The sequence below is a fragment of the Electrona antarctica genome (assembly GCF_951216825.1).
Source record: "Electrona antarctica genome assembly, chromosome: 16".
Classification (NCBI taxonomy): domain Eukaryota; kingdom Metazoa; phylum Chordata; class Actinopteri; order Myctophiformes; family Myctophidae; genus Electrona; species Electrona antarctica.
In genome coordinates this window covers 28,080,075-28,094,517 of record NC_136797.1, presented here as the reverse complement: position 1 = coordinate 28,094,517, position 14,443 = coordinate 28,080,075, and the positions used below count along the sequence as shown (strand labels likewise).

Below are 14,443 nucleotides of genomic sequence, written 5' to 3'. Positions count from 1 at the left end.
ATTCAATTGTTCCAATATGGATCCGAACTGAACCTGAACTCCCCTTCACAGTATGTCCCAGGCATTAATACTGTAGATCACGTCAGTTGTTGATAAATGTTCATTGGCTGGTAAATAGTTCATATCCGCAATATCCCACGGTGGCGCTGGTTGTCGAGCGCTCATTGGACCAGCACATGGATGATGAGACTGGTATCGTGACATCTTTCTTGGTTCCGTCATTGAGGGCCATAGACCGGGAAAGCACAGAGGCTGGCGTTGCTATGGCAACCTGAAGATAACATTCTTTCCCTGCTAGCTGTGAACTCTTTCGACAGAGAGAAATACTCCCATCTACTTTCTCACTAGGCACCAAGGTCAAATACATGTCTCAAATCAAAATAGGCCTCTCAGTATGCGAGTTAACTTGACTGGAGACCGAATAAGGAGTCAACCAGATATAAGATATTAAATCTGAATGTGGCGTCAGGAAATCCATAATATAAATATGATAAAATAATATAAAGGATAAGATGAACAATCCTGTGTAAACAGGCAGTAGGCTATGAGTGAAATGATGATAAAAGGGAAAGATGACAAAATATGACCTATATGGAACACGGTCTGGGCGCAAAGTTCTATGTGTTGTCCAACAGAATATGATGGAGTGGCCAACTTGACATGACGTGTAAACAACATGTCAGAATTTATCTAACAATCGCAATCAATCATTTAATATTGACTCATATCTTCCAGTCACCTACGACTGCGAATGTATATGAATAAACTTCAAACCTGTCGTACGGTGTGATACTGCAAAGCTGGTGTCAACTTGTTCTCAGAGTAATTCCACCGTATCATCACAAACCACCCTGGCCTTAATAGAGGGAAGGGTCTATTGAATTTACAACTTTTGGATCAAGATAATACATCCACGCAATATGATGTTGATGATTACCGTTTTAAATACATGGTTTCGGGTTTTAGATTGGAAAGCACAAGATAATTTGCACACTTGAAACAAGCAGATGCAGATGAAGTCACCCGTCTTTAAATTCAGAGTGAGTGTGTATCTGCCTTTTGCATATCTCAAGAACCGTTCTAACAAAATCCCTCTTATTTTATGGATGTTGAGCTTGGCTACACATTTCTGTAAACACCTGGGACTGGCCAGTTCTGCTCTCAAGTCTGAGTGGACACTCAGAGGGGGTACTGAAACAGCTGAACATTCCTTGTATCAAGGCCTCAACCACGTAAAAAGGGGGCAAAAGCCTTAATTGAAATTAGAAAGGGACAACATGCTTCGAGGTCGAAACATGTTGGCATTTGCCTCGTTTTAATAAAGGCCATTTCCTCCTTTGTATATAATATAGTGGCCCTCTCCATCGTCAAAGTTGCCCACCCCTGCCGTACATACATGGAGTCGGTTATCTTAGGATGATAAAGACATTGAGACGGCCGAGGCAGAAATTGTGCCAGAGCAGGAGATATATGACTGTTGTGGACTACTACAGTTCAAGGGATCGGCTCAAGAATATACTGCTGGGTGCAGATTCAGATAATACGTAAACATGTATTAGCAATTATATGACAGATAGGACATATTATTACATGTCAAATTATTTATTTCAGCATGGTGTAAAGGCAAGGAATACAATGTAACATCTGTTAATAGGTTTATAACGTACACAACATGAGATCATGTTAATGTTGGTCTTGAAGGTGACGTGGTCATCTCCAGATCTCCTACTTGTATTGCCTCTTCTTCTTGATCAGTGCATCTCGCAGATCGATCTGGATGAGGACAGTTGACATGTTTTGGCAATCAAACATTGTTGAGTTTGACAGCAAATTTTAGATTTCGTCATACAGCTATATCTTGTGCCACCCCTTACCGCTAAACTTATTTGCCATTTTTTACTATTTCAAAACATTTTAAAATAATTCAAATAGCTGATCTACAAGCTCACAGTGTCGGTGTAGAATTGTAGACTGGCTAGTTGAACTGTTTTAAAAAAATAGTAAAAAATGACAAATACATTTAGGGATAAGGGGTGGCGCAAGATAGTCTCTAGTCTCTTGAATAGTTTAGTTTTAGTCACACTTTAGTCACCTGGAATGTTTTAGTGTTAGTCTAGCCAAAATACATTTTAGTCGACTAAATCAACTGTAGATTTAGTCGACTAAAATGTATTTTGGCGGGCCTTGATGTCGTCGTAATGACACATTTTTTGTCATAGTATTAGTCGACGAAAACAACACTGCAATCAAAGCAACATTACCGGCAGTATATTTCCAAGTAAAAGTAGCAAAATGCAGAGCAGAATCCATTCTTGTTGATGTACCTGTTTATCTCTAAAGGAGCGCTTGATCTTGGTCCGAACCTTCTGGCTGTATTTCATCATTCCAAAGTTCTTCTTCCTCCTCTTCTCCTTGTTGCTGGTGCTAGCAAACGGGTTCAGTTTGCTATGCTTCTTAGCAAACTCCTTACGGTCCGTTCGCCCAGCCTGAGAAGATGGCAGGTCATTACAATAAATACTGCTGTACAATTAATCGAAAAAAGATCTAGATCTAGACAACTATGAGATCGTGCAGTATTAGTTGGCTGTCCAATTCATTTTAGTTACTCTTATGCTTTTGCTACAAGAGAGAGACTTTATAAGAGAGGTTTAAGTCAAGCACTTTGATGTTGTCTGTTTAAAGCCACAGTAGTTGGTTTCAGGTGGCACATTTTGAATGTAGTAATGTTCAGCAGCTACAGGCTAAAGACAATCAATATTTTCATGGAAAAAATTTGAATGGTGTGAGAATAGTGATCTCAATTCTTGTGGAGGAAAATCGAGATTCACATCTGAACAAGAATCGTGCAGCACTACTGCACGATTCTTACAGATCGGTCTGTACAGACAGACCAATCTCTACAAGCTCAAAATGCGTTGCGGCACGTTGTGAACTTGGAATTAGTCTATTTTCGCGAGAAATAGTTTTCGCCTATGCCCAAAATATGGAGGCCAGTTTGAAAATTGTTAAGCTGTCATAAGCATGATCCCTTACAGTGACGTGACCTAATTATGCACTGAATTGAATTATTATACAAATAACAAAATGACAAATATATAGTTACCATTGCTGTTGCCAGTCTTGTTTCCTTGTCTGGTTTTGGTTTCTTGTGTAGTTTCTCAATATCCCTCAAAGTCAAAATCTCCCCTCTGAAAAGTGTGTCATAACATTTTAAATGTTGGTCATACATGGTCATACAAAGTCCACCTATTAATATCAGGGAATTAAAATCATATTTAAAGTAGACTATATCTACTGCTAAGCTAAACAAGGACACCTGGAAAGGTGACAACTGCCCTTTGACTTACATGTAATACTACTTGTCAAGTAATGTCCTACCTGAGACCAGGGTCTAAGTTTCACAATATAGAAGAGCACAGTGGGTAGACCACCACTGTAGTTGTGTCAGTTACAGTATACAGCAGTGGTTTTCAATCCTTTTCATATCAAGGCCCATTATTTATTGGCATCTCTGAGCCACAGACCACCATTTAATGAGATATAGTAGTCTCTCGGAACCAAAATTAAGAATATTTTGTTGTCGTTGGATACGATTTTGTCCACAATTCCATGCTGTATTGATGTTGGTATTAGGAGAGATTACAGGCAGCAGATGTTTAACAATAATGTAACTCTTTCATTATACGCTCTCAAGAGTAAAAGATCTATAAGACACCTGGACTCCCCTCAAGGACCACTGGTGGTCCCCGGACCACTGGTTGAAAACCACTGGTATACTGTATTAACCCATTGATACCTGAGGCTGAATCTGGGAACGCCTTCTAGGGCCTGACCTAAGGTTTCTGAAAACCTTCAAATTTTGATTCATTATTTTTTTAAATGGTTATGTTTTTTCAAAAATAGCAGACCTACAAGTTCATAGCGCGCCACTCGGTGGCGCGCTATGAGCTTGTAGATCTGCTATTTTTCAATAGCTAAATTATAACAATAGCTGATGAGACACAGAGAGAGCGCCGGCATCAAGGGTAGAACAACGTATAGGTTGCACCAGGCATCAATGGGTTAACATACTCTACCATACAGTTAAGTTTTATTCACACACCCACCAGAAAACACGAACACACACACACACACACACGTGCACACACACGCACGCACGCTGATCCTATAGCAATTTCTACTGTTTCAGATAAGGTTTTCTTGCCTAGAAATCCTCTGAAAAAGTGCATGCATAAAACATCACAGTTCATCTAATATATATATATAAATGATATATCCCACTAACCTGGCATCGTCCTCATCATCAAGGTCAACGTTCTGCCTCTTCTGGCCCTTGCCGGGGGCATTGTTGACCTCCTTAGCCATCTGGGCAAGTCGAATCTTCTTAAAATCATCTTGAGTGAGGAGCCTGCTGCCGCTGACCGCTGCGGCTTTAACCTTCCGTTCCTCAACTGGTATGGTTTGGAGCTTCTCTGCCTAGAGAGCGGACAAAGAAATGTCATCATGCTCTTCAAACAACTATTAGCCCAGGTTGGAGCTCATAGTCTAGTCCAGTGGTTCCCAAACCTTTCAGGTCAAGAGACCCAAACTAGTTAAAGCTGGTAGAGCTTAACCCATTCAGGCCTGACCTCAACATTTAAAAAAAAATCTTCTAAATCCTCCAGTTTTCTGAAATAAATATTTTCATGATTTTTCAAAAATAGCAGACCTACAAGCTCGTAGCGCGCCACTCGGTGGCGCGCTATGAGCTTGTAGATCTGCTATTTTTCAATAGCTAAATTATATAACATAATGTTTAGAACACCAAAAGGGGTTCCCGCCCAAAATGGGTTAAACATTTGTTTTCTAATTTATGGAATTTCATGAAATTACTGAAAAAAACTAATTAAAACAAAAATTTAAACAAAGGGACCCATAAAAATGTATCCGCGACCCAAAAGTGGTTTTGGGAAACAGAGGTCTAGTCGGTGTGTTCAGTCTCACCATTTCTCCGGTCTCTTCATCAGAGGAGTGATGAACGTCCACCCATTCACCATCCTCATCCTCATCACCTATACTGGCACTTTCCCAACCATCTGTTGGAAGTTTGAAAAAAAAGAAGTCATTCTTTAACCACTTAAGGTCTTAAGCCGTATAAACTTAAATGGTAAATGGCATATTTATTGAGAGGCTTTGTCCAAAGTTCTTTACAATGTTCAATACATTCACACAGTGACAGTGAAGGAAACCATGCAAGGCACCAATCAGCTCATCGGGAGCAGCTGGGGGTTCAGTGTCTGGGATCGAACCAGGAACCTTCCGATGCCCAGGCGGTCACTGTACCACCTGAACTACGGTTTCTGAGAATGTATGCTGAGCGGCCTGAACTCAAGAGACAGATTCTGGGCTATCCTGAAGGCCTAACTGACCTTAGCTTATTGTGGGGACTTTGCATGTTTATGGTGGGTTTCGCATGACGTTTGTGCAAAGCTTCGTGGCCTGAGGCCGATTCTACAAAATGTCCTACGTTTTCTGAATATGTCATATGTATAAAATAATGCTTGTCTAAAATGACATGGATGCTTTTCTGGTTTTAATGGATTAACATAACACAGTATATCATGAACAGCTCCATACCATCCTCTCCCTTCTCCACGTCCAGGACCTCCGCTCCAGGGATGTAGTCTTTAGCTTGCAGGTGTCCATAGTCTTGAATCGTGGCTTCTGCCGATGCCTCTGTTGGTCTCCCCTAGACGACAAAGTGACCAGTTCAGTTTAAGTCAGGATTAGTTGAGAAAGTGTATGTGTGTGCGGGACAGAGAGACAGAGCGAGAGAGAGAAAGGTTGTCTTGGAATCTGAAGATAGCCGGTTTGATCCCCGGCTCCTCCTAGCTACACGTTAGTGTCCTTAAGAGCAAGCCACTGAACCCCTAAGCGCGCCCGTTGAGCAGTATGGTTTCCAGGTGAATGTGACGCACAAGCAGAGAAAGGCGCAATTTATAAATGCATAATTTACTTTATTTGCCGTTTGATCGATTGATAGACAGCAATACATGTGACAATGTAAAAAAATAAAAACTTTTTCCTCACCCTGTCTCTCTTTTGCAGCATCTGTGGGTTCAGGTTTCTGAAAAGCTGTATGAGTCCTCTGGCAGACATCATCACATCTAGACAAATACATGGATTAAAGCAAAAATAAAATGAGTGAAAATGTTTGGATCAATATTTAGGATTTTAACGATTCCGGTTCCTTAACGGTCTGATTCCTTAACGGTTCCCTTTAACACAATCAGCGAATGACAACGCTGATTGTCATTCGCTATATCTTTCTCTCGTTTGATATCAATGAAAGCGCTAGGACGTGTGTAGCATTCCGTCGGTTGGATTAGTTATGACGTTTCCACACGTCCTGCGGTCTAAATGGGTTAACGACTCCTATAGGGGGTTCCAAATGGACCCCAACCGCTCTGTAACTCTGACAGTGTACAAATGGACCCCAACCGCTCTGTAACTCTGACAGTGTACAAATGGACCCCAACCGCTCTGTAACTCTGACAGTGTACCAATGGACCCCAACCGCTCTGTAACTCTGACAGTGTACAAATGGACCCCAACCGCTCTGTAACTCTGACAGTGTACAAATGGACCCCAACCGCTCTGTAACTCTGACAGTGTACAAATGGACCCCAACCGCTCTGTAACTCTGACAGTGTACAAATGGACCCCAACCGCTCTGTAACTCTGACAGTGTACAAATGGACCCCAACCGCTCTGTAACTCTGACAGTGTACAAATGGACCCCAACCGCTCTGTAACTCTGACAGTGTACAAATGGACCCCAACCGCTCTGTAACTCTGACAGTGTACAAATGGACCCCAACCGCTCTGTAACTCTGACAGTGTACAAATGGACCCCAACCGCTCTGTAACTCTGACAGTGTACAAATGGACCCCAACCGCTCTGTAACTCTGACAGTGTACAAATGGACCCCAACCGCTCTGTAACTCTGACAGTGTACAAATGGAACCAAGTATTTGTACACTCTCGGAGTTAGGTTGGAGAACCACCGGTAGTGTAATTGTATATCAGACGTGAAGTGTCATGCCAGCTCTGACAGTGTGATAAAAACCCGGTTCCTGAAACGGTTCCAAATGTGATGGAACCGATTCCGTTTCCCAACCCTAATGATGGCAGCGATTGGACGACTCACTCTTGTCTTTGTGGTTCTTGTACAGCACCAGGTCACGCAGCAGGTCTTCAGTCATGGCCAGGGGACAACGAGCTACCAGCTCCTTGATGGCATTGATGCTACACAGGTCACAACATGTCAGAAGGTTTGGCATCATTTGTAAATAATAAATAAAAAGGCTTAAGGCTATGCATTCATGCATTTTAGAACAGCTACTTGTGTCTGCTTTCACTTCTCATTTCAATGCAGTCTATCAATTACAAAGGTATAACAAGACACAGTTTACAGTAGGGCTGTCCCCGCATAGTCAAATAATTACTCAGTTTGATCTTAGTCCACCACAACTTTGTTACTAATTTGTTATACCTTTTCCATGCTGAATGAATTATTTCTTGAACAATTATGGGCACATCTCCTGTAACATCTAGATATCACCCTTACATTCTACCAGTCTATAGGCCAATATCAATGAGTGAAATCAAACAATTGTATGCAAATGCAGCAGCCGTGAAAAACAGGCTGTTAGTTGCGTAAGCTCCGCACGTGAATAATTTCTTTAACACAAGTGCTGTATTTGTCCACATTAGGGGAAAATGTGGTTACGCAGCCCTTTGCCTCGCTTTCAGAGGGGGAAAAACACAGTAAATATGTAACTCCCCCGAATTGTCGGTGCAGCCATTTAGCTGCGTACGGTTCCGTTCCGTCCCCAGTAAGAATGCAGTCATGACTCATCAATGGTCTGTATAGACCTTGATGACTGGTGACAATTAAAACAGACCTACCCAACACACATCACCTCGCCAGAATTCCTTTCAGTCACAAAGTTGTTGGCAATAGTCATGATCACAGGTGCGATGGTCTGTAGATGTAGTAGAAAATGGAAGTAGAAAATAAATTCACAGCATTAGATTATAATGCTTAGGTCAAAGGGTTGTCAGATTTAAATATTACTATAAATGATTTGAAATGTCTGATTTGTGTCGCGATAGCCTCTCTGCTACTGTTAATTCCAGGTATAGACGACTCAAACATTTCTCCACCAAGCACCAACTCTATTATACATCTCAAAAGTTGCATAGATACGGTCCAGGCATCTGGGCTGGTGGTCCAGCCTGGCAGCGTGTTGCGAGTTCGAGTCCCTATCCCTGCGTGTCAACTACCAACCCCCCCCCCCCTCTCTCCCCATTTCCTGTCACACTATCAATAAACGCATGAAAAAGCCCCAAGACATATCTTTAAAAAAAAAAAGATTTATGATTTAAGTGTGGTACAGAAGATGGCTCATTTTTGCACTGTACATGGCAAATGGCAAAGTATAAAAGTAAAAACATTCTGGTATGACATCTGTGATACACTGGCTAAATGTATAGATGCTCCCTTGAACTTCACTGCTATCAGTGCAAATCTAAGAAAACACAAAATCTAATTTATAGAGGATGCACTCTGGGTTGCTAGCAAATGTATTGCAATAACATGGAATTCTGACTAACGGTAACCCCTTCTTATTGCGAGATGGTTCTCAGAAATTATCAGTTGTGTATTACTTATCCTTTGAGAAATGGGTTTGATTTTTTTGTGTGTATATACAGTGTGCCGTGTATACTGTATATATTGATATTACTGTACCTCGGGAGGCACTAGCTGGTGGGACGACTGGGCGGCACACAGGAGAATCTTGGTCACATCTGGCAAGGAAATACATTTTACAAATGTGAACATCAGAACGAAATAAAATGCTTACACACGTTGCTGCATTCATACTAGCAGCAGCAACAACAAAGTGTAGTCAAGTCAGCTACGTTGCTTCCGAGTCGTAGCTGTTGCTCAAGCCACACTGCATAAATGACAGTGTCAGGGTTAAATAGCACAGGGAACCGTTAACTGCTTAAGCCCTATAAAAGAACAAACAAACAGACGATACATTGCGATACATTTTGAACTCGTAGATGGGACCATTTTCATTATATGGGGAAAATGTTTGTCTATAATGACATAACGAAAACATGGGAAGTCTGGTTGAAACTTGACACTTCCTCTGCCAACCTGGGGGGGGCAGCGGACTGACCTCATGCTTCCTTCTATGCATGAGGAGTCCAAGCTGCTTCTTTTCAGCTGACAGAGGGGAGTTTCCCCGGGAGGACGTAGCGCGTGGAAGGAACACATTATTCCGACCAGTTCCTTTCCCCCTCCATCAGGCGACTGTGCCACCGTGCCCCCTGAGAGCGCAGATCTTTGATCATTTTTTGCGTGTCACACAAGCGTTAATATGTATCTTCATAGCGCTGGCTTCCATTGGAAATGCCTTGAAGCCTGGTGCTTTGTCACCCTAGTGTCAACACCGGATGAATGTACTGAATAAAATATGTATACATGCCTCTTTGATGGGGCTGGAGAAACCTCTGGATGAACGCGTAATAATTGAAGAGGAAGAGCTGTAGAGGAGAAGTAGCAATTGTCAATGAAAAAATAATTATCATAATGTAGCTTCACAAGAAGACAACTGTTCATGTGTGTTTTTCAGTAGCATGCTGCTTCATCTGCTGAAATGGTCTGAACATTTTGGCCTAGAAAATAACAACCTTGTCAATTTGACTTTTGCTTTTTAACAAATTAATTTTAACTAGTTATTGGTCCTCCTTTTCACACCAAACTAAAAAGAAATGGATCATTTAAACATTCATTATATAATTTGCTATGGATAACTATAACGTGAACCCTTTGACCAGAACTGTGCAAACTGGCCGATCGTTGCATAACTTACCTCATGAATTCCAACCAATCTGGATATGAGCTCCATCAGCATAATTTTCACCTCAAATCGCTCTTTAGAGTCTTCCAACTGCTTTAAGAGTTTCTCTGCGAAATCTTAAAACAAAGGTAAGCCAGATGTAAGTGTTATGTATTTTGCCAACAATGGCCGTGAACAATCTTCGGGTGTGGATATGAATGTGCAATATACCGTACCTTGAGGATCATGAATCAGGTGAATCGCTGAGAAATTGAACACTTCCACTTTCTTGTGTTTCTTCTTGTGTTTCTTTCAAAGGAATACATAAGCAAAATTAGCAAATACGTACAAGTACAAGTATACGTTTGTATAGAAAAACACTGAAAACAGAAACTGCCAACGCTATGTTCAGACTGGCAGCCTACATCAGATTTCTGGCCTATGCAGATTTGAACCGGATTGCTTTTATCAAGTCTGAACAGCAAAATAACACATGGAAATTGAATTCTGCTAATCATATAAAAAATGCTGTTTAAGAATCTTATTCCTAAACATGTGTCAGACTGGAGTCTGGACATATGACGACCATGCAATGTAAGTGTCATTTTGGAAAACATTTAGAAATGCCTGCAGTGACGGCATATCTGTTGTGACGGAGATGTTCTGCATCGTGATTAGAGCGGGCAGGATGACAAATCTGCATTCTTCCATCGGTTATCTGCAATCTTATGTAGGCTGACGCCTTACGTATATTTCGTCGTACAACAGAGTATAAATCCTGCATCACTCATACCTATGTTGTTACATCTTTACCACAGTAACTATTTCTAAATACACAAATATGATTTGATCACTTGAAAATATCAGATTTCCCTGCAGTCTGAACAAAGCCTATTAAAGATGCAAGTCATGCCTCCTGTGCTAAATATCTGAGGTACCGTGAGGACTTTCATGGCATTTTCCATTTTCTTCTTGTTCTTCGAGCTTTTCTTGCCGGTGGAGTACCTCACCATCAGATCTCTGGCAGTTGGTCCATCATCCTACAGAAGCATGAAGCAATGTATTAATATTACTTTGATAAGGACCACAGTATAGTGATAACTCGATGAATCATCCATGTTACTTGCCTCTGATTCGTCATCGCTGTCTTTCTTCTCATCCTCATCTCTTCCTAGGAAGAACTTCAAACCAGCTACAAGGATCTGCACAGGAAGAAGACACGGTGCGTTCAGTTGAAGTCCTTATCTGGTAGAAAAAGGACTTGCTTTCATCATGAGGACTTACCTTTGCCACCTTGGAGAAGCACGCCGTTGTGATAACATTAACCGTCTTGGCATCATTCCTAGAACATAGCACAATGAGTCATTCATGTGTATTTTCTTGAGCACAACACCTTTACATACCTCATTTTACCACTGAAGGCCCATTATATACTTGATTGTAGATCGGCTACTATATTCTATTATATGCCCCAAAAAGGGATGTGGTTAACTCGTTAGAACTGGGAAAGCATCCGTGTCATTTTAGTGTTGGCTATTCAGAAAGGGCTATTCACAAACTGTCTGGGATATTAATAATAAAGAGCATCCGTTTTGCAAGTTCCAGTTCCAGACGTGTGCGGGACCCGTTTCTTTGATTCGCTTTCGGAACATTTGGACCTTCCAGGTTGTCCTATGCTATGCAATATGTTTTCAACAATATGTTGAAAAATCTCAAAGGTTTGAGAACTACCGAGTACTGACTTAGAAGGCAATTGTGGAATCTGCCTAGTCTTAATGGGTCAAATCCTGACTCACAAATACAAGACATGCGGCTCACCAGATGTTCCTTTTGTAGAGCTCCGCCATCACATCTAGAGAGATCTTAGATGCAATAGGGTTACTGTCTCTCAGCATGGTGTACATGAAGTTCTGCAGAGTCTGGAACAAATGCATGATATATCAATTATATATGATGAGTGCACTCATTGTATATATACACAAGTATAATATTTAGAGAAGCAGAAACCATGCACACAAACACCTTCAAGGCAGTCAAAGTGTGCTACAGCATGATAAATGTATAACTACAATTGTTAGTCTTAATCATCGCCTTGCTGTTGTTATTTCTGCTACAATGTTGAGGACCCGAAACCGAAACCCAAGAATTTTACTTGGGTCTGTACAGTTGTAAAGATAAACCTCTTGAAACATGAATATTAGGCACAATGAGGTCGAAATACTGTAAATTAGCCCATTGGGAACAAATGCATAAAGGTGAGCATGTTTACTTACCGTGTTTACTTTGTTGTTTTTATGCTTAGCATTAATGTTTTTGATATCCGATACAATGTGTGTGTATAATGTCTGTGGAGGCAAAGAAAAAAGAAAAGTCAAAAACCGAAAAAGGGAAACAGCATAATACAGTGGTAATTTTACCTATGGAAAATTGGTAATGTGTCAATATTTTAGCACAAACCCACAGAGAAAAGAGTGACACAAAATAATCAATCATGAAAATTAAAATGTGGAGCTCATTATAATTCTATGGCTGGTTGGTGCTCTGGTTTACATCGAGGCTCTCACCTGTCTGAGAAGTTTGTCGTGACATCGCAGCAGCTCAAAGAAGAGCTCCAACAGGGAAGTGGGGTTTATCAGGTCCTTGTTCCTCAGAAGAATCAGCGCTTTGCAGAGGGTCTGACAGAGAAAGCACGACATATACATACATACTGTAAGACGACATTAAACTAATGTCTTGAGTGGAAAATGTTTCATGCCAGCTTACGACCTTTAACCCATTCTGGGCTGGAACCCCTTTTGGTGTTAGCATTATGTTATGCTTTAGCTATTGAAAAATAGCAGATCTACAAGCTCATAGCACGCCACCGAGTGGCGCGCTACGAGCTTGTAGGTCTGCTATTTCTGAAAAATCGAAGAACCACTGACATAGAAACATAGCTTTTTCAGAAAACTTGTCAGGATGTAGAAGACATTTTTAGAATCTGATCTCAGGTCAAAATGGGTTAAATGTCATCCCCGGAGTATAAGAAAACGGGACCCTGTAGCCTAAACTACAAGCTCTCAGAGTTTGAGAGCTTGTAGATTAGCTTATTGTCACTCAAATGCTTCCATTAGAACTTAGAAGACATGCTGGCTTCTATAGAATCCGAATGACTCGTGGCGACTGAGAACTTCAATCCATGAAATGGTGTTATTGTAATTTATGGGGTCCTGTACTGTTGTGTTGTCTCACCATCCGCAAGTCGTGCTCCAAGACTGTGTGATGATTCAACAGCAGTTCAGTCAGATCCTGAGGGAAGGTGGACAGCTGCTGCTGATAGCAGTGTGCAACCTGGGAAATAAAAAGGTTCAGGTAAGTCCACCACATTTTGGAGTTGAATAGATACGTTTTCTCTGGCACCCCAATGCAAAATGACAGGTGTTAATTTAACATACGAGTACACAAATGGAACCAATGTAATAGACCCTTGCGCAGTAGTATACCAGCACACACCTGTGCAAGGAACATAACCAGCTCTGCCAGGACTTTGTTGGGCTTGCCTGGCTGTAACTTGAAGATCTGAACATTGGACTGGTAGTGTCGATACTGTTGTAGAAACTGGAAAAGTGAAGAGATCAAGACACGGATTTGGTCAGACCAGGCCAATTGACAAACCTTGTACAAATATAACTTCAGATCGAACTCACTACTGAGTACAAATGTGTGTAGCGAGCTTAGAGTATATAGTCTAAGGTAGCGAGAGTATTCGCTAGCACTATTAGCTACTCAACAGTTAGCTATAAATAAAAACCCACCTCTTCCACGTATGATTGTGGATCTCTCTTAATAAGGTTCTGCAGCTGGGGCAGGTTGTTGGGCAGTTTGTTGTTGTGTCGGCCAGACATGATTTAGGAAAAAGTTCCACGTGTATATAACTATATATCTGAAAATCGCTAAACTTCCCACTCCTCATGCGTGGCTCACGGAGGCTGCCATGTTGTTTTGGTTGGTGCACTGTGCTCTGGTACAACTACGGAACGTGAATATGGACAAACAAAACGGGGCCGCGTCGCTTTAGCTGTGGTCAGAGCCTTGGCTGTGGTGAATTAGCTGTGGTTCTGCCGCTGTGATCACGACTGCCAAAATTGATATGAAAGAGAAATCTATCCACATCTTGAAATAGTCATTATTATTGACGTGTCGACACGTCACCGTTTGGCACCAGCCAGGCCAGACTGACGAAGTTTGTTTACATAAAAACAGATATTTTAGCTGTTTATATCGTTTTTATTTTTTATTTATAACACCCTGAATAACTCAGATAATCAGAAAACAATATCAATTTATTTAATATTCAAACCAATGGAACAATATTGTTTCTTTGATTTCACGTTAGAGTAGGCCTAGTGTTCAGCTGAATAAAGTTTATTTAATACGATTCTCTTACACAGTAGGCTACAGTACAGAGGACATCGCGACGCACATAACGTCCATCAGAACACATGCAGCTGATGCAGTAAATGTTATTTGTATTTTAATGATACTGATGTATCTGTGAAGTTTGAAT

General features: G+C 41.1%; 1 protein-coding gene across 1 annotated transcript; it reads right to left on the bottom strand.

Annotated features, from left to right (window-relative positions):
- Window positions 1-1,583: 1,583 nt before the first annotated feature.
- On the bottom strand, window positions 1,584-13,933 carry sdad1 (SDA1 domain containing 1). Its single transcript, XM_079523629.1, has 22 exons — window positions 13,692-13,933; window positions 13,390-13,494; window positions 13,129-13,227; window positions 12,462-12,572; window positions 12,171-12,242; window positions 11,716-11,816; window positions 11,182-11,239; window positions 11,025-11,099; window positions 10,836-10,937; window positions 10,134-10,206; window positions 9,931-10,034; window positions 9,544-9,601; window positions 8,796-8,854; window positions 7,952-8,028; window positions 7,191-7,288; window positions 6,070-6,146; window positions 5,617-5,728; window positions 4,984-5,075; window positions 4,286-4,476; window positions 3,104-3,188; window positions 2,325-2,486; window positions 1,584-1,773 (listed from the first exon to the last, which is right to left on the bottom strand). Exons 1-22 carry the CDS (start codon window positions 13,779-13,781, stop codon window positions 1,726-1,728), a joined length of 2,049 nt encoding a protein of 682 aa, XP_079379755.1. The 5' UTR covers window positions 13,782-13,933; the 3' UTR covers window positions 1,584-1,725.
- Window positions 13,934-14,443: the final 510 nt, after the last annotated feature.

Excerpts from the sequence above, each read along its gene's own strand:
- sdad1 (XM_079523629.1), bottom strand. The coding sequence starts at position 13,781 with ATGTCTGGCCGACACAACAACAAACTGCCCAACAACCTGCCCCAGCTG. Across the intron at positions 11,817-12,170 it reads AAAACAACAAAGTAAACACG|ACTCTGCAGAACTTCATGTA; the intron begins GTAAGTAAACAT and ends CATTTGTTCCAG. Across the intron at positions 10,207-10,835 it reads ATGCCATGAAAGTCCTCACG|AAACACAAGAAGAAACACAA; the intron begins GTACCTCAGATA and ends TTCCTTTGAAAG.